The sequence below is a fragment of the Martes martes genome, assembly GCF_963455335.1.
Source record: "Martes martes genome assembly, chromosome: 6".
NCBI classification, from domain to species: Eukaryota; Metazoa; Chordata; class Mammalia; order Carnivora; family Mustelidae; genus Martes; species Martes martes.
Genome location: NC_137893.1, coordinates 131,731,429 through 131,755,539, shown reverse-complemented (window position 1 = coordinate 131,755,539; position 24,111 = coordinate 131,731,429). Strand labels below are relative to the sequence as shown.

Here is a 24,111-nt window from a genome sequence, read left to right as displayed (position 1 = left end):
ACGTTTCAACTTGACTAAAGTAAGAAAGAGAATACAGGGTAGAGTAAGAGACTTGAACCAAGTCTTGTTTGACGCTATGATCTACACATCTCACCCCTCTGCCCTACAGCATCTCTCTTTTTTATGGGAAATGTCACGGCATCTAGGGATGGAGCATTGCCAAGGAGTATCAGGATAACATCTAGAGATGTTCTCTACAGATCTGTCTACAGTAGGGTCCGACATTCGGGATCAGTGGCCTCCCAAATGGGCAAAGAAAATGCTGGCGGAGTGGCAGAGGCTCAGCAGCATGAAGGAGGTTTAGGGCGCCATGGCATTTGTCTGACTTCTTGTCCAACCCTGGACTGAAGGAAAACTGGTATCTTCAGCCCAAGGACATTTTTTAGGTCTTCGGTTCCCCTGATGAAAAATTAGTCTTTCTTATGGAGGTACGGTATTTCACTGTTAGACCCTGAGGAGAGAGGTGTGTTCCATAGCCCAATTGGTGGCTGGAACAGGATGTTTTTCTGTAAAATTTCTATTCATTTCTATTTATATTTTATAATTTATATTGAGCAGAGGTGTCCTGTTTTTTGTTTGTTTGTTTTGTGTGTGTGTGTTTGTTTGTTTTCAGTAGGAATTCTTATTCTCTGTGATCCCAAAGGATAAGAAGTCTATGTGGAAACCTTGAATTTGAAGGTTGTTGATGAATATTCAGAGGTGGAGTACCACTTGATGACTTGGCTTTAGAAGTTGAATAAAGCAGGTCATGGAGAATAATTACTTTTAGGTAGATCAGGTGTGGGTGAGAGAGGATAAGGTGAAGCCTATGGAAAGGATGACACTTGTGATAAGTGTTAGGGTGGAAATAAATATAGGAAAGTGTTACCCAATAGAAATATAATGTGAGCTGGATACATAACTTGGCATTTTCTAATAGCCCACACTGGTAAAATTAAAAGGAAACTAGTGAATTAATTTTAATAATACATTTTTTAAAAACAATATCTATAAATATTATTATTTCAGCTTATGCTCAACATAAAAATGTAAAAATATTTTCCTTTTTTTTGATATGAAGTATTTGAAATTTGTTTTACATTAACAGAAAATCTTAAATTCCTTAATTTCAGGATGCTCCATAGGCATACATGATTGGTGGCTGGTATTGAGCAATGTGATTATAACTAATTAGACCTGGAAGTTTTGCTGTAAAAATCTCCGTGGTAGAATTTACAGAACTCTTAGAGAACTATAACATCTCAGCCCCCCAAATGCATAATATTCCCAACACAGTCTCAATTGTACTTGTCATTTCTAACATCATTTCCTTCTTTCTTTCTCTTTTTTGTTTATTTATTTTAGAGTGTGCATGTGAGCTGGGGGAGGGGCAAAGGGAGAGGAAGAGGGAGAGAAGCAGATTGCCTGCTGAGTGCGAACTTCTCCACAGGGCTCTATCTCATGACCCTGAGATCAGGACCTGAGCTGAAATCAAGAGTCAGATGCTTAACCGACTGAGCCATCCAGGAGTCCCTGACATCATTTCTGTGATATTTAAAGAAAAAAAAAAAAAAGTCTGAATACAAAGGGTATTCCTGGAGATAGACTGAGTGAATTCTTCTATGTACCAGGAATTAGTAACTTCTCCATGATTTTAAAGAAGGCTTATTCCAAACAGCAACTATCTTGATGTTGGTTTTGTATGTATGAGTTTCTATAAGGAAAGTATAATTGGTTAGGTAAAGGTATGTTGATTTAACATTCTAAGATATCCCTGAAACTAGAATTTATATTCCTGTGTTGGTGTTTTTTTAACCCTGGCTATCTATCAGAATTATCTGGGGAGCCAAGGGTCCTTTGGCAGTTATAGCCTCCAGGATGACTCTTGGGCAGGTCTATATTCCAGATCTTCTACAAGAAATTTTGATGGATAGCTGGGTTGAGAGCTACTATTATGGGCTTATTCCCATATCTTGGAGATGAGAATGGGCATGGAAGGTAGTAATTGTCATGAGTGATAGTTGGCCTGATTCTGGAAAATGGAGAGAGCAAAAATTTTATAGCTCAAAAGTAGAGCAGAGTGGAAGAAGCAAAAAGAAGAAGCTTTAGATGGAAAATCCAGAAATGATTTATTATCATCCTGACAAAACCAGCCAGACATTACATGGGTAGACATTATACCATCTCTCTTCTGGAACATAGTCAACATTAAACAAAAAATTATTTGCTGTATCTCTACTCAAACCCATCCTGTTTTGCCTGTCTTTGGAAGAGCCTCCAAAAAAGTTTCAATTACAAATGAAATGTGCACTTTTACACACTGTGAATGAAGAAGAATATTTGAAATATGTGAATTTAGAAACTTCTCCATATTATAGAACACAGTGTTTCTTATTAATATTTAAAAAAAGGAAATTTATTTCATCTACCAATATGATTACTTAGGTAAAAGAGTAATTAGATATTTCCCCCACAGTGCTATTGAAATGAGCACAAATTATCATCCTATCAGTAAATATCAATACATTTCCACCTTTTAGGTGCTTAAAAAAAATTAGTAAGAATATATGTGATTATTTTGGGGCACCTGTCCTCTGTTCCATTTGGCCCAGAACTTACGCTTCCTGTGTGTAGAATGCTTTTCTGATCCCAGCTCACCCTCTTTGCTCATTCCCAGCTATGCCCTGGCCTGATGATGATTAGCCCTCTGAGAAAGGGAAATTCTGAATTATAGTACTTGAAAGGGGAAGTAGCAGAGAAATTACAACTGCTTAGAATTTCAAAAAAGAGAGGAGTCTGCTTAGGTTCTGAACCTAACCAGGGCTTGAGGGCTGGATGGGACAAAAGGGAATATTTAATAATCTTAAAAAAAAATGGCGGCACTAAACAGGTAGAGAATGCCTGAAGTATAGATGACAGTAAAATGGAATGTGGGACACATGTGAGAAGGAGCTACGGAAGGGCTTTAGAAGAGAAATAAGAAAGCATTGTAGAAGTGGGCAGAACAACAACAGCAGAAAAAGGAACAACAACAAAAAGAAGTGGTTAGAACAGTTCCACTCATGGTGAGTGATTTCATTGCACTTGGGAAATTCTTTCCTTTTAATTCCTGCCTTTCGTGGAGGTTATTTCTAGTGTTCTCTCCATCCTTTCTTCACTTACTCAAAGTCCTAGGGAAGACCATTGGGTTGGCCATGCCCAGGTCGCTTGCTTGCCTCCTGGTTTTATCAGAGCAGGATAAGTAGGTTCTGTTTGCCTTCCCCAGCTTCTGTAGTTGGAGATGGGAATTTGGAGTTACTGGACCATCAGGATGATACGCCCTGGGTACTAGGAAATCAGGATGCTGGTAGAGAGAGGAAACGGATGCAAGACAGCAACATAAATCAACCAAACAAGAATCTGATAACTGTCCCTTATAGTTCCTATGCCTTTGATGATTTCCTGATCATATCCTATGGTTAACAACATCAGGACAACTTAAAAATAGGAGTGGTCTATGTGTGATTAGTTGGATATGAAATGATTTATATAATATTTTGTTTAGAAGTTATGTATATAAAATAAAAAATGCATATGTATTTCTCCATTTCCCCCTCCTCATTTACTGAAAAGCTTATCAACTGAGTATTTTCCATTTGTCAAGCACTATCCTTAGTACAGTTGGGAGATACAAAATTGAGCAAGCAGACATGGAATCTCTCTGTGTTCATCCAACATATTGCATCTGCAAAGTCACACTGAGATTTAATTAATTAATCCAGGTTAATCTGGTCCTCTCAAAAAAGCAACATTTTCTCATAGAGGTATTTTACATCTATTTTATAAATAGCATTTCTTAAATTGGGTGATTCTAGAAGTATGGATTGAAATAGAAGTGTGTATGTGTGTGTGTATGTGTGTGTGAGTGGGATCCCAGTTTAGTTGATTCAAATATGTTCAACCTCGGACTAAGCATGTGTGAGGATTTGTGGTTTGAAGGAGTCTATAATGAAGATAGCTTTTTATCTAAAAAGCTGATATAGAAATTTAGGTTTTCTGATATGTTAGTGATATGGCCAGTATCTTAGCAGGTAGACAGAACTTTTTTTTTTTTAAACCTGGTTTCCTTTAAATATTGGGTGAAAATTAAAAAAAAAAACAAAAACAAAAACAACTTTCTGGCCATCAGATTTAAGGAGGTAGGCTACATCAATGAAATTCCATCTTAAATTCAAACTTTGCTAAGCTCTTTTCAGCTGCCATTTGACTGAATCATGTGTTGCATTTCCATTTAAGAAAAAAGTAAGATGACCCCTAGGAAAGGGTTAATTCCAAGGAAAGACACAGACAGGCACACAAACTTGATGTCATGCCAATAGCTCAAGGCCAGAGAGGAAGGGTAATTTTGATCACAGTACAGTGTTTGTCAATCATGTTGTCCCATGATCTAATCCCCAGGCATTTATTCCTGGGTTTTTGGGAGAGGGGCTTGGAATAAAAACTAAGATCTCTGTCAGTTGTTGGGGATCTCAGTGTCTCTACCTGCTAATTTGTATGATGTGGAGGAATATCACATTAGCAAAGATGATGTATATCCCTTCACTTGACATTGTCAGTGGGATGTGGGATGGTTATGAGTGCGAGTCCAAGGTTTGAGCAGAACCAGAGAAGATGTTGGTGAGAACATGACATGGCCTATAAGAGGTACTAGCAGAAATTAGTATTGGAGGCAACAGTGGCCCCAGCAGCATTGAAGTGACCTCAGCAGCAGTTCTGGAATGGAGAGGAAGTGGTTTTCCTGTGGCTTCATGGAATGGAGTTGCCATCACTGATCTCATGATCAATATGGTTTGAAGAGCACCTTTGTTAGCATAAAAACATTTACATTGGCAGCAGCAAAGCTGAAGCCTGAGCAGTGGAGAACGACAATGGTCAATGTTCCAAAGACACTGAGGGGAATTCGTTGGAGCATATGTGATCTAAGGCCTTAGATCCTTCCAGAAGAAATAAGGAGTAGTTTGAAGTAAGGGTAGGGAACCTACAATAGTTGTGCCTAAACTGAAAAAGTCCTGGATTAAGGTTATAAATGCAACCCTAAATCTAATTTCAGATTGGTGTGGCCATTAAAGAGACACTTATACAAAAATTAAAAAAAAAAAAGATATAAGTATACGTGTTAAGTGCATAATTCAAATCATCTGAGCACATATGTGATGAGAATTGTTTTTCCCCATAGTGCACATAGCCTGGATTATTTTATTTTATTTTTAGAGAGAGAGAGAACATGCACGTGTACATGTGCAAAGCAGGAGGTAGGGAAGAGGGATATGTAGAGAGAGAATCTTAAGTTGGCTCTACGCTCAGAGGGAGCTCAACTCAGGCCTCAATCTCATGGCCTTGAGATCATGACCTGAGCTGAAATCAAGAGTTGGTTGCTTAGGGACGCCTGGGTGGCTCAGTTGGTTAAGCAGCTGCCTTCGGCTCAGGTCATGATCCCAGCGTCCTGGGATCGAGTCCCGCATCGGGCTCCTTGCTCAGCGGGGAGCCTGCTTCTCCCTCTCCCTCTGCCTCTACCTGCCACTCTGCCTGCCTGTGCTCGTTCGCTCTCTCTCCCTCTCTCTCTGACAAATAAATAAATAAAATCTTTAAAAAAAAAAAAAAAGAGTTGGTTGCTTAATCAACTGAGCTACCCATGTACACCCATAGCCTAGATTATTTTAGAGGTTATATTGAATAAAACTGTTTAGATCTCTCTCACTTATAGCTATTTTCCCTTAAGATGGGAAACAAGTGTTCTATGAAATTTATAGAATATTTAAAAATATTTATATTTTTTGCTTTCAGACATTTCACCTGTTATTAAGATAAAGGATATATACAGGAAAACCATTTGCTTTTAGATTTATTGAACTGACCTGGATTTGTGTCTGTAGATACCATTTGGTTCCTAAGTGATTTGAATTTCTTTCATTGACTTCAAAGGCTAAAAATAAGCACTCAGGAAAGTATCCTTCCTTCTGAGATAAATATATATATATATATATATATAGAGAGAGAGAGAGAGAGAGAGATACAAAAGATGAAATATTTAGTGAGTTTATACAAATCAACATAAATCAACTTAAGATTACTTTCCTGTACTTTTTTTTTTTTTTAAATGGAGTAACAGAGTTCTAGAACAGTGTTTGTCTAGTTGAGAAAAGAGCGTTTAAAACAGATGTTTGAGTTTTGAGAATTTCAATAGAATAAGAAAAGTTTAATTTATTGTCTTCTCAGAGATAAATGTTTATTTCCAGTTAATCAGACAGATTTGGTCAGGAAATCAGCAGAATGTCTATTTGTGTTGTCTGTTCCTACTTGTTAATGCTAAAATTGAACCATGGGTAACACTTTCCCAGCCATTAAGCACAATTATTTTCTATATTCTCTTCAAGTTGATGTTAGCAAAATCCCCAATAGGTGACTTTGTTTGTAAAATAATATTTTATAAACTTTTTCATACGTGGTTAGTTGGAATAAGATTTTTTTAAAGTATGATTTTAACTTTGGGAGATATTGTCTTGTTACTCCAGTTCACTGATATAAACCACTGGATTTATGTTTATACCAGTGAAATTTATATGGTTTTAAAATAAAAATGTGAGCACAGGAATCTATACAGTGGTGAAAATTATGGCTAAGAATCTTAGAATCATCAAAACACTAGACTGGATATCACATAGTTGATATAACAGAAATCTAATTATTTTCCCACTGTAAACAACTACATAGTAAAAATTGAGAGAACAATGTTTTCTGATACATTAGCAATGCAGTGTGTTAGTGATTGGACATGTTACTGGATTGTTTACCCATATCCTCTGAAATATTTGGTGAAATTTTATTTTTTACTTTTTTTTTTAAAGATTCATTTATTTATTTTGAGCAGGGGAGAGAGAGAAAGAGAGAGTGGAGGAGAGGGATAAAGAGAGAATCTCAAGCAGACTCTGCACTGAGCATGGAGCCCAGCATGGTGTTCGATCTCACTACTCCGAGATCGAGACCTCAGTCAAAATCAAGAGTCAAATGCTTTACTGACTGAGCCACCCGGTGTCCCTGGTGAAATTCTGAAAGACATATTTTCCTACCAGAATAAGAAGTTACACTGTATCGATGAAATTTCGTATAAATTTCAAGCTTTGCAAGTCATCATGTTGACCAGAGGTGACTGGTTGCATTTCCATTTTAAGAACAATTTTACTTGAAAAGTTTTTCATGACTTTAGTATTTATGCTTTTGGTATAAACTAGTCCTTAATCTCCAAATAAGTCCATTTAGAGTTTCTTTCAGATCAATTTTGTTTTCTATTAAAGAGATTTTAACAGAAAATATGATTTTCCTTAGTCTTCATCAGAATAATTGACCAAAAATCTCATTAAAAAATCAGGGAGGGAGGGGTGCGCCTGGGTGGCGCAGGTGGTTAAGCGTCTTTCTTCTTCTTAGGTCATGATCTCAGGATCCAGGGATCCAATCCCTGCATTGGGCACCTTGCTCAGTGGGGAAGCCTGCTTCTTCCTCTCCCTCTGCCACTCCCCTTGTGTGTGGTCTCTCACTCCCTCTCTCTCTCAAATAAATAAATAAAATCTTAAAACAAAACAAAACAAAAACCTTGGGGAAGTCTTTTAACCTTTTGTTTTATGAGATAAAGTGTAGATGTCTGTAAATTTTCAGATTTTTTTAGAGCAAGGATTATTAAGATTGTCTAAATGAAATCTAATAATCCATGATATTGATTGCTTCCATACTGAAGTGTGCTCTAGTGTGATGAAAACATTACTACCCAAATGAAGCCTTAAATACAGTGCATAATAAAAGTAATCTTAGATCCAGGAGGAAGATGTATTGTTAAATGAATGAAGACACAATAAAAAAGATTAGAGGGTGACTGATGTCTAATTTTAGGTATATTGTAATTTGAAGGTGGTATTACACATGATATACGTTGATTGATTTCCATGTAGAGTAATACTGCCAGGCTTCAAACTAGAAAAAAAGGAAACCTACTTTGGTATTTTGGGAAGGACTTTTAAACGTGTGTTAAAAAAAAAATAATATATTTATACTTAACCTTTGAAATATCACCATTACTTAAGTAACAGAAAGATCTTCCTGTTTAGAAGTTAGCTCCTTAGGGACTTGGTTTAACTCTGAGGATTTGAGGTCCAGAGGAGCCCATGATGCCTCAGTGCCTTGGGGGACCAGGGATAAAGCAGTTATGCACTCAACAACACTCCAGTGGTTTGAAAGTTAAGATGCCTCATAATTTACCATGAGGGAGGGCCTTAGGGGAAGAATGAATATGGCTCAATTAATTAGTACTTGTTAGCAAACTTCAACCGTTACCCTATTTAGATTTTCAAATCACTGATATCTCAGATACCCACAAGATTTGGAAAGGAAGTGAGAATACACAGTGGAGAAAGCTAATTTGTCCAGCAGGCCACCAGCTCTGGAATATAGTGTCCCCAGCCAAGCAATTGTCACAGGTTAGCCTTTCTATAAAGAAGAAAAAGGAAATGGGGTCTGTTTGCTGTTTTTAATCCTGATGTTAAAAAATCCATGTCTTTTAGTTTGAATTTCTGAATAAGATGAATATTCTAGATGACCATCTATGGATTCCTATGAAAAATCTAAAATAAATAAGTTAATTTTTGAGAACTATCTGGAGCTTTTTTATGGGTGTTGGTTTTCTATATTCATTATCTTCTAAGTGGCTATAATTCATATTTAGAAAAGTTAATGATTATTTTTTTAAAAGATTTTATTCCAAGCAGGGGGAAGGGGCAGAGGGAGAAGCAGGGTCCCTGAGGCAGGGCTCAATCCCAGGACCCCAAGATCATGACCTAAGCTGAAGGCCGATGCCTAACTGACTGAGCCACCCAGTGCCCTGAAAAATTAATGATTCTTAATGATTATCCGGTTATTTTCAAGAAATTATGCCAATAATATATTCTTTGTTCTAAAAGTTTTTTGGTTAAATCTCCTGTTTTCATGGTAGAGAAGCTCATTATCTTCAAATAATAATTTATACAAAATATAATTATTTTCAATAATCCTAGCTCGCCCCTCCACCCCCCTTATATTTGTTCTAACTGCTTTGGCCAAGATTTCTAAGAATGTTGAATGATAATATTGATAGTGAATGTCTGAGTCGTACTTTGAGTTTTTGTCATTAGGTTTTCTTTTTTTGATGTTTATTTGGGTTTTGTTTTTCTGTTTAGTTATTTAGTGTAATGAAGACTTCGGATTAAGATAACTATTCTTTATCATAGTAGGAAGTACCCTTGTATCTTTAGTTGTCTTTAATTTAAAATATGTTTGTACATCAACTTTATAAAATAGCATTGGATTGGTTTGGTATGGCAGAGCGTGTTTGAATCCGACATAGTTTCCCCTTGCTACATCCCATTACAGCCTCTGATTTCCAAATTTATGTTTCATACATCAGGCCTTGTGGACATTTAAATCTAAGTTCTTCACACTGGATTTTCAAAGAGGGCAACATAGGAAGTTTTCTCAAATTTATTCATAAAGTTCATGGGAATCAAATTTAATTATAGTTACAGAGGTTTCGTGCCTTTAAGAGGAATACTGTTCAGGAGAATATTCTAGTTTGTAAAACATTGGTGTATGGCTACAATCACAGAATGTGAATTGTTTAGTTAGTGACTTAGTTTACATGCAAGCCTTGTGTTTAACTTATCTAATTTATAGCATATTATAGATAACATGATGATTGGTGATAAAAGGCTGAGCGGATGCAGGTGAATTCACAGGAAAAGGACAAGAACGAAGTCCATAAAAGCCTCCCAAGGAACAGACAGATGCATTCAGATTTTCTTCCTCTGGAGCTAACCTAGCTGATTTGAAAGGAAGTGATTGCCTCGTTGAGCCAAGACACTTCCATGATTCACACTAACCTTCCTCTGGTGGGCAATTTCATTCTCGCTCTCACAGCCCCTGAGGAACTGCATGGGTGCACACTGGAGGATTTCCTGACCAAAGTTCATGTACGGTGTAATTTAAGTAAAAGCCCTGATTACATTCTGTGCTGCTCTGAGTTAAGTGATAGGAAAACCTGATATGTGTGGAAGGGCCGAGGCGAGTACATGTGCTTTCCTCCCCCAGTTCAGTCAAAAGCGGCATGAGCAATGCATTAGAACTGATGCAGATTCTAAACATCGAACAGCTAATTCCAGGAGGCTGAAAACAAAAATAGACTCACTATAGTATGGACAAGAAGAGTGTATTGATTTATAAATTTATGTATCACATCCAATTGCTTCAGTGGAGAGTCATACGTTAACGTATATATATTTGCGTATGTGATCGTCAGGTTATTCATCTGAATATAACAAACAGTTAAATACCAGCCAAATTAAAATCTGTTGTATGTACATTGCTAAATGCCCTACTTTGAATTTCTCAGTGGGTCTATTAATTTTCCTGTGAGATGATTGTAGATATATCCAAAAGCATATTCTGAATGATTAGGGCACTTTCAGAAATTTATCCTATTAGTAACCTACCTTCTGGTAATAGACACCCTATTCTGAAGCCATCCCACTCTATTAAATCCTGACACTATCCAATGAAACATGAGCAGAGGAGCTAGTGCTAAGATGAGATCTGCTGTTTCCAAATTTATACTAAACTCCATGTGCTTCACTGTCTTAAACTCTGCTTACTGTATTTAGGTTATTGGTTTATGAGGGCAAGATATGCCAGTAAAAAGGAGGAATTGTTTTGATATTTAAGAGTAGGTTCTTACCTGACTCATAGGCTGAATTATGTTATACCAAGAAATTGACAAAATTGTAACCTTGCAAATAATAAATTATAAGTATGATTTATAATTATATATAACTGAATAACTGATAGTAATTATAATTATTATAAACATTATGGATTCACTATCTCCATAGTCTCGAGAGTATAGTTATTTAATCCTGAGTTGTCATTCTTAGTTTGAAACAAAGGGTTATACGAGAAATGTGACACCTCCTCCTCCTTGGGGGGCATAATCATCCTTATCTGGCTCTTATTTTTTCCCATGTCACTAATCACTATTAAAAAAACCTATAAAGTATAAATATTCATTTGCTTTTTTAAAAAAGATTTTAAAAGATTTTATTTATGTATTTGATAGCCAGCACAAGCAGGGGGAGATATATATACATACATATATATGTATATATGTATGTTTATATATATATATTTTAGATGGCACAGAATCCGTGTGTGTGTGTGTGTGTGTGTGTAAATTTATTTATTTATTTATTTGGGAGAGAGAGAGAGGGTGAGTTGAGGGGGAGGGTCATAGGAAGAGGGAAGGAAAGTCAAGCAGGCTCCCCGCTGAGCAAGGAGCTCCGTGGGGGACTGGATCCCAGAACCCCCGGATCATGACCTGAGTCAAAGGCAGACACTTAACCGACTGAACCACCCAGGTGTCCAGATATTCATTTGCTTTTATTCTTCCATTCCTAGAACGCAGGCTCTGTGAAGGGAAGGATTTTTGAGCGTTTTATTTTACTGACATATTTACATAATAGGCACCCACTAAATATTGGTCAAGTGAATAGATATGAAACATCATGCAGCGTAAAGTGACACTGTACCACAACCTAATAATAATTTGAAGAAAAACATGAGTTGGGGGCACCTGGGTGGCTCAGTCGGTTAAGCACTTGACTCTTGATTTCCGCTCAGGTCACGATCTCAGGGTGGTGAGACCGACCCACCTCTGGTTCCAAGCTCAGCACGGAGTCTGCTTGTCCTTCTCCCTCCCCCTTCCTTTGGTCCTTTGTCTCTCTTTCGCTCTCTCAAATCAATCAATCAATCAATCAATCAATAAAATCTTAAAAAACAAAACAAAACAAAAAAAAACCCATAAATTAAACTCAATTCTGGGACTACTGAGGAATCTTCAAAATTTACTTCGGATGGTAGTTTCTCCAGAGAGTCTTCTCTGAAGTCCCCAGGAGGGGCCGGAAGCTCCTGCTGTGTGGCCAGACAGAGCCCCACCCTTTACCACAGTATGAAATCTTAACCAGACTGCGCATGTCTGCCTTCCTTGTTCTTGGAGCTCACGGTGCTCTGAGGTCAGGGCCACGGTATTTCATTGGTTTGTTTTTAGAATCCAGACACAGTGTTTGGTTCCTAGAAAGCACTCAGTTAAAAAAAAGTAAAGGGCAGGGGGTATTGAAGGGAAAGCTAGAGGGGATGGAGGATAGAAAGGAAGAGAGAAATGAAGGTGGGGGGGAAAGTTGCTCATTTAATCAAGATAGAACATTGGGACAAGGGAAGAATTTAGATACTGCTGTAGGTTTCTGAGAGAGATTTTCTTAGCGAATGAATTCAGATATTATGAGTATTTCTGTGTGCCAGGCACGCTTCTAGCCACTGAGCGGTCTGCAGTAAACACTGCAGACCTCATGGAGACCTCACGGTCCTCATGGAGCACTTGTAGGTTAGTTAAAAAAAAAAAAAAAAAAAAAAAAAAATTATTTTAGTTAAAAAGATTTTTTTTTTTGGTGGGGGAGACAGAAAATAAGTATAATATTGTATATGTAAAACAATGTTCAACATGATGTGAAATATAGTGGAAAATAATAAATTGTAAAAATAAGTGAATTATATAAAATAAATGAATGATATAAATATATTAATTATATAAATATATGAATGTAATATAATATATGATTGTAATATGATATGGTATGATATGACATCATGCAGAATTTAGGGATGCTTAAAGGGAATCCGTGGATTGCCTCTTTGTAAAGATTCCTCATAAGCCTTTACCTGTAAAATGCTATTTGCCGTATCCCAGAACACGAAACACAACATAAGTCACTCCAGGAGTGGCATTTGTAACTTACATGTATGCCTCAACCCGGCCTGAATGTGGGAGGAACGATTTGCATAGACGTTGAAAACATCCGTAGACCTTCGAGGGGCGCGTCTCCCAGTTGCGCGCAGAAGCACGGAGCCCGCGAGGGGAGACTTGGGGGTCTGGAGGCTCCCTGCGCGCAGGCCTCCTTGCGCAGTTGGGCAGGACCCTTCTTTCTGAACTGACAGCAGGGATGAAAAGGGTTTGAGAACCTGCAGACCAGATAAACTTCCCCAGACTCTAGGTTAAAAGCGACTGCACTCTGTGGCTTTTTTCAAGGTCTTGATTAAGTTGATATTATTTACGAAGTCGTTTCCGTTAGACAAAGAATCGAGTCTTGGACCGGGGGTGATTGCAGGATCTGGGTCCCCACGGTTGACTGCTGCGGGTGGGTGATAATAATAAGAAATACACTGCCACTTTTGCTTTAATAGAGGCGAATTATTTTGCTAGCATATGGAAGTGTGTGCTTCGGGTACCACAGTGCTTTGTGGTAGAGGGGGAAAAAACACAAAAACAATTACATGAATGAGGTAGAATGACTGTGTTATTGCAGTACATAAGACTTTGATTACATACTGCCAAGATTCATACCAGCCTAGTAGTTGTTGACAGATAGAGTAACAAAAATGAAACTCATTTATTTTTTTCTTTATTGAGACCTCAAGGAAAAGCAGATTTTCAGTTCTTGTACTTACTACGTTGATAGAACAGAGACTGACAGCAAAAATGTGCCAGTCCAGAAATATAAATTAAACCTCGGTTCATATCAAAATTCCATTTAGTCTTGGAAAAGGAGCTGCTGTTTGGATTATTTTTGATCCTAAATCAAATATACGATGGAGGATCACAGTATACCTGGTATTTGTTAACCCTTTCCTGTGAACAATACTTGCAACCCTATTGTTTTCGGTCGATGATGCTTTATTTCTTCTGCAGTGTTTGAGGCAACTTGAATTATCGTCAGAGGAGGTTATATTTTACTGAATGGAAATTGCTAGCAACAGACATATACATCTCAGTCTGCAGAAAGTATGAAACTAGATTTGAAAAATTGATAAGAGACCCTTTTCTCTATTACAAAGTCCCATTCGATGCTACAGTTTGATTATCAAGATAAATAAGTGGGGAATGTAAAGTGGGATTTTGGGGTTGTTTGTTGAGATTGTTGATGTGTATTGAACAAAATTTCTGACTACATCATTTGTACCTTCCCTTCCTGTAACTTAAGCTGACCAAGCAAAAATACCTCTTACTTTCTTTTTTCTCTGTCTCCTACCCTCCCTTCCTCCTTTCCTTCCTTCCTTTTTCCTTCCCTCCCTCAATTCCTTCTTTCTCTCTCTCTCTTTTCACTTTCTCTCTTTCTTTATCTTCAACTGTCAATATGGAAATTTTGTTATAGTTTCTCTTAATTAAGACACTATGAAATCCATGACAATTCTGAAAACAACAACACAGCAGACTTGGGGAGTGGATATGCAAGCAGGTAAACGGAATGATCAGTAAACCCTAAACATCATTATAATCCAACAATGTCCATTTCTTGAGCGTATCCTAAACATAATTTTGCTTAAGTTTTTATTATTGTTATTCTTATTATTCTAAAGTCTACATTTGGTCATTTTCTCATTAATTTTTTAGCAACCGAAAGATAGTGTGAACTTGTTTCTTGAATTACCTTTTCTGACCTTTTGCAAGATGATAATTACAAAAAAGGGAGGCCTGGAAGGACTTGTACAAAAATTAAGCTTATAAAGTAGCTAAAATGGCCCTTCTGTGCTGGTGTCGATTTCAAAATTAACATTTTGGTTCATGTGCTTCTAATAATCACTGACCCTTACTTCATGTACTTTCCACAGGAAATGAATACAGCAGAAATTACTTTGACCCACTGATGGATGAGGAAATCAACCCAAGGCAGTGTGGGATGGAGGTCAGCGGAGAGGGTGAGCTAGAATTAAGTATGTAATTTTTGTGTCAGAATATTCTTTTCCATTCATGAAAATGAGGTGACAAAGATCACACATGCAGTTCCGTTTAGATTTTGCGGCTTACAATTTAAATGGTAAGTTTTAACCACTAACAACATGATGGGCAGTGAAGGTAATTTTTGATCAAGGACAGCCAGCTGGTCAGAGAGAGGAAGTAGGAATTTGCTTTCATTTGACGCCGCTGGAAGCAGTTTGGTGTCATTATAAGGCCCGTGTTATGCGTATGAGGACCATCATCACTTTACAAATGCCATCTCTGCTCTTTGAGTTTAAAATGAGCATTCATCAAAGCAGCACAAAATGCATCTAGCATAAGAAGTTTCTGGGCGCCTGGGTGGCTCAGTGGGTTAAAGCCTCTACCTTTGGCTCAGGTCATGGTCCCAGGGTCCTGGGATTGAGTCTCGCATCGGGCTCTCTGCTCAGCAGGGAGTCTGCTTCCCCCTCTCTCTCTCTGCCTGCCTCTCTGCCTACTTGTGATCTCTGTCTGTCAAATAAATAAATAAAATCTTAAAAAAAAAAAAGAAGTTTCTGTGCACGGTGACTCCTGATGCCTGTCATCAGAGGCAGGGCACGGAACCACTGCCTGGGTTCTGAACCACAATGGTGCAGTGATCTGGTGATTTTCTCTTTTATAACCTTGAGTCTAGTTGCAGCTGTAAAATAACAGTTCAGAAGACCACGTTCCACTGCTGAGCACCAGTCACTGAATCTGAACATTTTAGGGAAAGACTGGGGTAAATCCTCACAGAGGGAGGGGCTCAAGCACGGTGCAGGAATTATTTTAAAAGATGGTTTTCAGTAACTACACCGCTTTTTAGATGACCCAGAATCCACGGATACCATCAAAAGACATATGCACAGGAAAAGGCAAGAACTTGATCTGAGGACAGTTTTTACTAGTAACTCAAATCAAGGTGAATTGAAAACTGGAAAAACCTCAACCTTTTATTTGCCCAACACACAGGGGGATGAAAGATAATCCCGATGCTTTCTGGAGAGGAATGTGAACTGGATTCTTCTTGAGGTCTGCTTTAACTCCTTGGAGATCACAATATATAGTTGTATTTGGTGGAGTTTTTGCAATGTAAGGACTAAAGTTGGCTTGATAAGATGTTCAGTGATACATGAATGAGGAACGGCTCTAACCACGGACAGACAAGTTTCATAAAATAAAATATTGTGTTCGCTCTTCCCTAGTCAGCAGTGATGATCCAGTGCCTGGAGTTCACTTTGCGTCCCACATTTCAGAGTGGGCAGTTGTCTTTATATCCAGTTTTAAGTCTGCAATTGATGATAATTTATTTTTCTTTTTGCTGGGTATTCAAGCCTGTGCACCTATCTCAGTTAGGGGGGTAGACAGTGCTAATGAACACAAGATTGCCTTCCTAGTCCTCTGTGGCACAGAGCTAGAGACCATGCAGGGACGTAACAGGGTGGGGTTCGGCCACCTGAGCAAAGGTACAACAGAGTTTTGTGTGTTTGCCCCATCTATGTCCACCCCGGTTCCGCTTGTTCTCATATTTATTTGTCTATAATTTGTTTCTTTTTTCTTAAATAAACACAGCTTTAAGATACCACAAAGAAGTCTGAAAAATCATCCGGCATCTTGCTATTTTTGTAGCTGGACAACTTAGATCTTATTCATCAGCCTGCCGGACTAGTCCTTTTTCGGAAACATAGACCCCATCCCCAGATTTCCTGTCATGCTTGTTTTTAACTGTGGCGGCTTACTATTTATTAGTGAGTTGACCTGTGAAAAAATGTGTTTCTCTCCTTTAAACCTTCTCTTGAACACAAAGAGGGAAGAGAGTCTGCTTACCTTGCTCGCTGATGAATTTTTAAGGCTTAGCACAGTGGTTGGCATAGAGCAAGTGTTGACTTGAGAAGTCCTTGTTGAGTGAATGTATAAATGAAGAAATGAATGGAAAGTGCTAAGCATAATATCCCAAACATGGCGAGGCTTCTGTACATATGAGTTATTACTACTTCCTGAGTGCTCATGGTGTCTTAAGCTGGACATAGCCGCTCTGGCCAGACAATGCAAAACCATCTAAAGGAGCTGTCATTATTTCTATTTTTTTTAAAGATTTTATTTATTCATTTGACAGACAGAGATCACAAGTAGGCAGAGAGGCAGGCAGAGAGAGAGAGAGGAGGAAGCAGGCTCCCTGCGGAACAGAGAGCCCGATGCAGGACTCGATCCCAGGACCCTGGGATCACGACCTGAGCTGAAGGCAGAGGCTTTAACCCACTGAGCTACCCAGGCGCCCCATTATTTCTATTTTTAAGATGAAGAAACATACTGAGAAAGATTTAGTAGTTTTTCTTAAGGTCACAGAGATCTGGCAAGCATGGAGTGGAGATCGGATCCCTATCTTTGGCACTATCCGTTCTCTTTCCCCTCAGGAGTTGCCTTGGTCCTGTTGGTTTTTCCCACTTTTCCCTTTGAGGAAAACGTCTAAGGGGAAAGTACCTGGATTGATTCAAATTGTTGAATTTGAGTTTGAAGGGGATGTTCTCTTGCCTTCAGTTTCTGTCTTATGTAACCCATTTGACCCTCCAGGGGCCTCTTGGAGCACCACTGAGGGGGTTTCTCGGCAGGTCTGCCTACCAAAAGAACTAGAACCTCTTTCTCAGGTTCCCCTCATATGACACCCCAGAAGCTGTCTATAATTCATTACTTCATAATGAAAACAAAAATACTAGTTCAGAATGACTGAACCTAAACTATTGAAAAATTCTGTACCTCATACAATTACTAAGTAGTTAACAAACAAGGAAATGGGGGTGGCTGCCCTTTGCTGAGTCCCCACTATATGCCAGGCGTGAAGCAAAGCGCTGTATGTGTGTTATCTTCTTAACCCTCACTTCTGTCCCGTTTTGGGGGCCAGGAGATTAAAGCTCAAAGACTCTAAGAAGTTTCCCCAAGATTACAGAGCTGGTAAGTGGTAGAGCTGGGATTTGGATGGAGGTTTGCCTCTTTTTAAGGGTGGTGTCTCTGTACTAATCCCATTTACCTTTTGTCTATCTCTTGGCTTTGGAATGCAAAATGCATGTTCATTGTTCTTTTCTGTGACTGTCATTGGTCTGCAAGGTTACCTAGTCCTTATAGGGAGGTTTTTATTACGTCTGCAGAAATTTCCCCATCTATGCATCTGCTATTGTTCTTTGTTAACTTCCAAAGAAGATTCTTTTATGAGCCATAGATCAGTCAAGTTCCAGGCAATGCTTCCCTAAAGCGCAACCTGCAAAATGTCTTCCGGGGATGGCTCCCTTCCTTTCCCCCAGATGTTGGGGTGGTAGGAGGTTTGTGCAGGCTCTTGGCAGGAGAAGAACATTTGTAGGTCAACCGATCCTTGAGAAAATCATCTGCAGGTTTCCGTGAGCAGAAGCTGACTTCAAAGACCTTTTTATGTTACACTTTCAGACATTCTATCTGGCTCCAGCAGCCTGGGCTTTCCTGAATAGTCATCCCAAGTCCATGAGCACAGGCTACAGTGAACTTCTTTCCAACACTGATGTTCCAAAGATCATAGGGATGGATGGAAAGGGGAGACCTAGAACTTTCAGGAAGTTCTCACTTGGATAGTGAAAACCTCTCAAGGCTCTTCTAGAACACTTGCTGCTGGAGTTTCAGATGTGAATTGCAGAATTAACTACCATCCTCAGAGTTGGCTCTCCCATGGAGTCCAAAGTACAAAGTAGGAGAAATATGTGGGCTTTTTAAAAACTACCTCTGTAAGAGTACAACCACAGTTTAGCTAGTTCACTTGCCTCTTAGAGGAAGGGGAGCCATGTTTGATGTATATATGTATATTCTAAGACTGGGGTGGTCATCCAAATTTGCATAATTTATGTTTGGTTCTATCCAGTGGCAGATCTACTTAGAAAGACTCTTTAAACCCTTTTCCAGAACTGTGGGTTTTTTTTGATCACGTGTTTTTTGTTTATATGTTTGGTTGGTTGGCTGGTTTCCAATTTTTAATGACATAACCTTGTTACTTTAAATTCACAAAAGAACTAAGTAGCATGCATATTTGATCTTACATTGCAATAACGTATATAAAAGAATTTAAGACCACCTAATGCCACTTAAGTTTGTTGTTTTTTACATATATGCAGCAAAAAATAGGATATGCAGAGAGTAGGTAGTGGAAGACACTCATTCATTTTGCATATATATCTTGTTGTATGATTTGACAAACCATAATGGCTTGTTCTGAAATGATTTTTTTGTAGTGTATGTCATAATCCACTGAATATTACATCATTTTTTTGGAGAAGAAGTATTCTATTATGAATACATTGCAACATACATTTGAAAGTCATTGTTCCAGTTATCATTGATTTAGAAATTTTTTTTTTTTTAATTTCAGAGGAAGGCAGCATATTGAATAGAATTTGTGTCTATGACCTATAGTATAACTAAAGAGACACAATCACTAATAATTTATTTTTGTAATTCAATTTGCATATTTATGAATTAACTGATGAGTAAGTTACCATAAATATGTTCTTTTAGCACCTCTACAAGTTGAGAATAGAATTCTCTGTGATCGATTAATGAGGCTGTTTGACAAGAGTGAACAAGGAGATGCCCAAGGTAGGAGACTAATTATTCTCTATCTTTTGTATTAACATTAGTTGTAAATTCATGAAGATGTGTTCTTGCAAATGTTCATCTGTGTTTTCTAAATATAACCACTCATTGAAGACCTATGTGTGTCTTTGATGTTTGCAAATACTTAAATATAGCTAAAGCTGAGGGGAAAGGTAACTATGGCCCAGTTTTCTAGAATTCAACAGAACTTATAACCCTAGATAGTGAAAGTGGTTTACTTGCTATTGCAGGATCTTACAATGGGATATGACATATTTGGATTCTCTAATATGGTGCTCTATGCCACTCTTTTTAAAGAGTATGTTTTAGCTCTTAGAGAAATGCTTTGGGTGGTAGAAGACAAGCACTATATTGTTTTCAATCTTAGCATGGGAATTCATACTTGTGAATGTTAGGCTCTTTAAGTAAGTAATTCTCATGTGTATTAATTTAGGAATTTAAAGATAATCCTTTAAAAACTAAAATCTAAATTCCTAGGTTAAATGCATATAAATTCATGCCAGAACCACACTTGAGATTTTACCAAAGCATTAAGAGTAAATTGTTGTATCCACATGTATTTAAATTCATTAAGTTTTTTTCTTCTTCTTCTCAGTGTGTGCTTAGTTCTTCTCAAGGGATCATTGTCTCTTTCTTATTTAAATAATTCCTTAAAATACTTGTGAGGAGACAGGGGTCATGGTTAAGTCCTCTATATTTTTAGTTATTTTTCCATTGAATTTATGCTTAGTCTTCTCCGTTTGGTAACCATGTCACCTTGGACCAATTTCTTAATCTTTCTTTGTCATTTCTGCCAAATGGACATACAATCCCTCCCACAATGTAGTGGTTATGGGGATTAAATTATTCACTAATACGTGGGCAGACATCATAAGCACGCACACAGAGAATAATGAAGATAATTGATAATGATGAAAACATTGATACCAGCTAAACATTTGCTGAGTGCTGACCAGGTGTCTGGCATCATCCTAACCACTATTCAATTCTAAATAGGGTAAGCATTATCTTACTTAAACCTCCTAACAATCCTGAAAGATCGATCGCCTTTTTTACCCCCATTTATAGAATGGCATCCCCTAAATTTTTATTCCTGCCTAGATACAGTTCCCCTTAGCTTTTTTTTTTTTTTTTTTTTACTATCAGTTTGTGTAACTTTTTATTTCTTTTTGTCTTCGTAAACCAAACAGACACATTTTTCAGGCCAGCTTGATCCCTCATTTTGAGGGATCCTCACTTGAATGAAAAATTAGTCAGGATTCCCCAGAGAAGCAGAATCCAAGAGAACCAATAGAAAGAGAGAGAGATTTATGGCAGCTGGCAAGTCTGAAACCCTTAGGACACACTGGTAGGGTGGAGATCCAGGTAAGAGTTGATATAAAATTCAGGCAGGAGTTGAAGTCTTGAGTCACAATTCCGCAGGGCAGAAGGCTGGAAGTTCAAGTAAGAGATAATGTTGCAGTCTTGAAGCTCAATTCCTTCTTTTTGGAGGAAACTTTAAACTTCACTCTTAAGGCTTTCAAATGACTTGATGAGGCCCATTCACTTCATGAAGGAGGATCTGTTTTGCTCAAAGTCTACTGGTAATAAATGTTAATCCCAACTAAAAATTACTTTTGATGGCAACGTCTACACTGGTGTTTGAACAAATAGCTGGGCGCCGGAGTCTAGCCATGCAGACACATAAAATTAAGCATAAAAAATGGCTATGTTTAAATTAAAGAGATCTCTATATTTTCAGTCTAGTATATGAGTCAGCAAATACATATTGAATATCTTTTTGTGTGTGTGTGCGTGCTAGGCGTTGGGCAATGCACTTTTATACTTATTATGTCTTTTCCATTCTGACAAGTCTTTGCAGCTTGGATCCTGGAAACCGCCCAGGTACACCTGATAGGCTTTCGAAATCATTTGTGAGCTTTCCAAAGTCTTATGGAATTTACAGAATGAATAGTCAGGCACTGTTCATCGGTACTATATAGTCAGCTATATTGTACGGGAGGATATAATGGAGACTTAGAAAGTTTAAGAATTTGTGCAAGGTAATACGGTGAACCAGTGAGCAAAAAAAGCAGTCCTTTGGTTACAGCAGCCCAGGTCTCCTCTCCAGTAACCCACCTCATGTCCTGTTGGACACCAGGCTCTCTTCCTTTGGTTAAAAAGTATCTAGGTTTTTTGTTAAAATCCTGACTTTGGAGGCATGCAAACAGTCCATATTTTATCTTCCAGCATTTTTGCCCAAGCCTGGAAGAGAGAGGATTTTTGTATATTTACGGTGTACCTCTAGCTAGATGAATAGATGCATTTTGTAGATGATGCTGTTTTCAGAAGATAGAGAAAGAAAATACACATACCATTTATATAAATGCAGGCATTTCTATGCAAATAAACAAGGCAGCCCAGATGAAGCCCTTCTGTGTTTGAAAAGCTCAGGAACTGTTCTCAGGGATCCTAACTTGAAAAATGAACCCAAGGGCTCCGGCTTCTCCTACACCTATTCATCTCCTAAGTTGATTTCAGCAAAGCGGTGAGCAGTGGTGAGACGGTGAGGTAAACAACATGTAATATTAACACACAGAAAAGCGGCGTATCTACACTTCAGGAGGTAATTTGGTAAGTGGGAAAAAGGCTTTCATTTAGAGCCTGTACTTGACTCACTTTGGGAACATGACAGGAAGAACACAAGTTGTTGGCATCGGGCTTGTTTTTTAATCTTAAAACTTGTTCTGGGCTTTAGCAATTTCCCAGGACATTAAACAGAAAATAACTTGCTAAACTGTAGATTATCGAAAACCAGGCTTTATCCCCGATAAGAAAAAATGTGGCTAGATGACTGTGTGGCAAGCCACTGTTAAAGTGACAAAGAGCCAAGTCAAATCTTGTGTGATTTCCTTGGGGTAAATAGGTGAGAGCTTCAAGGAGATTGTGGATTCTGAAGAGCCAGAGAGTTCCAGAAAGAGACCGGAGCCCCAAGCCACCTCTGCCTACGGTGACGCCTCTGAGGGACGTGTTCAGAAAAGTATAATTCTGCTTGAAAGTTCTTCCTTGGAACAGGTGAGTATTAAATGTATATCGAGGAACGTAAGATAATGTCTCTTTTTAAAATAGCAAGTTGAAATGTCTGTCCTACATATCGTCCACTGTTTTTACTCGCCAACACACCCCTGTGCAGAACACATGATTCATGATTTGCCCAAATCTTTCCCCTTATTTTTTATACACTTTTTAGCAACCAGAACTCATGCTATTTATCAATATCAATCCCAGTCCTCACACAATTTAATTTTACTTCAACTGGTTTTATTTCATTTACCCCAAGAAGAAAGATAGGCTGATGATTCAGGCTAAATAGGAAAAAGTATCACTGGGGAGTGGTACTTACTTCAGTCCATTGTTAGGAGGAGGAGAGGAGCCTTTCATAGAGAATCCAGCACAGAGGAAGTGCCCTTTAAATGGTGGGGGGAGAGAAAAAATGGTCATCTGTGTTCTCACCCTCATGGTGTCAGGAAGTTCTGTGAACAGTGTGTGTAGGAAAGTACTTCAGACTTGGTCTTAGAGTTCATGGCTTTCAATCTTGGTTCTGATATTTATATGAATTTGAATCTCTGTATAAAGTAGGATGAAATAATTTAAGCCTTTTATGGGGGTCGTGGGGATTAATATGTGTCCAAATGCCCAGCGGTTGTTGATGTTTCTCTTTTCTTATGACTTATGTTACATATTTGTTGAGACTGTTACCTATGCTTACTTTTTTTTTTTTTTTTTAAGATTTTATGTTTTTATTTTGAGTGAAGGGGAGAGAGAGAGAAGGTAGAAGTGGAAGGAAGAGCTGAGGGAGAGGGAGAGAGAGAATCTCAAGCAGACTCAGCACTAAGCATGGAATTGGGTGTGGGGCCCGATCTCAAAACCATGAGATCACCACCTGGGCCAAAATCAAGAATTGGCCACTTAACTGACAGAGCCACCTAGGCATCCTACCTATACTTACTTTTTATGGCTGTTGTAAGGGTGAACTGATACTTAAAAAAGTCAAGGTGTTTATTTTTTTATTTAAAGATTATTTATCAGAGAGAGAGAAGGCACAAACAGGGAGGAGAGGCAGAGGGAGAAGCAGGAGCCCAACATGGGGCTTGATCCCATGACCTTGGGATCATGACCTGAGCTGAAGGAAGATGCTTAACCAACTGAGCCACTCAGGTGTCCCAGAGTCAAGGTGTTTAAATAGGGATAGGAGAAGGTCCCAGTAGAGGTGACAGCTGTTTGGTGAGTCCATTCTCAAACTATTTACCTATACTTATTAATGGATATGGAAAATGGCTGGATATCTTGTCATCTCAACATTGCATGGCCTGTAGTGGTGGATGTGGGGTGACAAAAGAATCGAGACCACAAAAAAAGAAATGAAAAGGACCTTTACTAAAACGTCATGGGACTGGGCTGGGAACTGGCTGGTACAGAGACTACGGTGGGAAAACCCAACAGACAGAGATCCTGACAGTTGATGTGTTTCTTGGAGAAAAAAAATAATACTGAGTACTACAAAACCAAAAGAGCAATGGGTGTGCACCTGAGAGTCAACTGAGTCTTGGAGTCAATTGAGAGGTCCCATT

The 24,111-nt window shown here is 38.3% G+C and overlaps 1 protein-coding gene across 1 annotated transcript in view; it reads left to right on the top strand.

Moving 5' to 3' along the window:
• The window catches only part of LOC308344413 (uncharacterized protein), a gene marked incomplete at both ends in the record, with an annotated part of 299,357 nt that overhangs the window by 2,459 nt on the left and 272,787 nt on the right, over nucleotides 1-24,111 (top strand). The window contains 3 exons of the mRNA XM_080805961.1: nucleotides 14,749-14,835; nucleotides 19,403-19,483; nucleotides 22,407-22,555. Coding sequence (XP_080662087.1) covers nucleotides 14,749-14,835; nucleotides 19,403-19,483; nucleotides 22,407-22,555 — 317 coding nt within the window. The remainder of the gene's footprint in view (nucleotides 1-14,748; nucleotides 14,836-19,402; nucleotides 19,484-22,406; nucleotides 22,556-24,111) is intronic.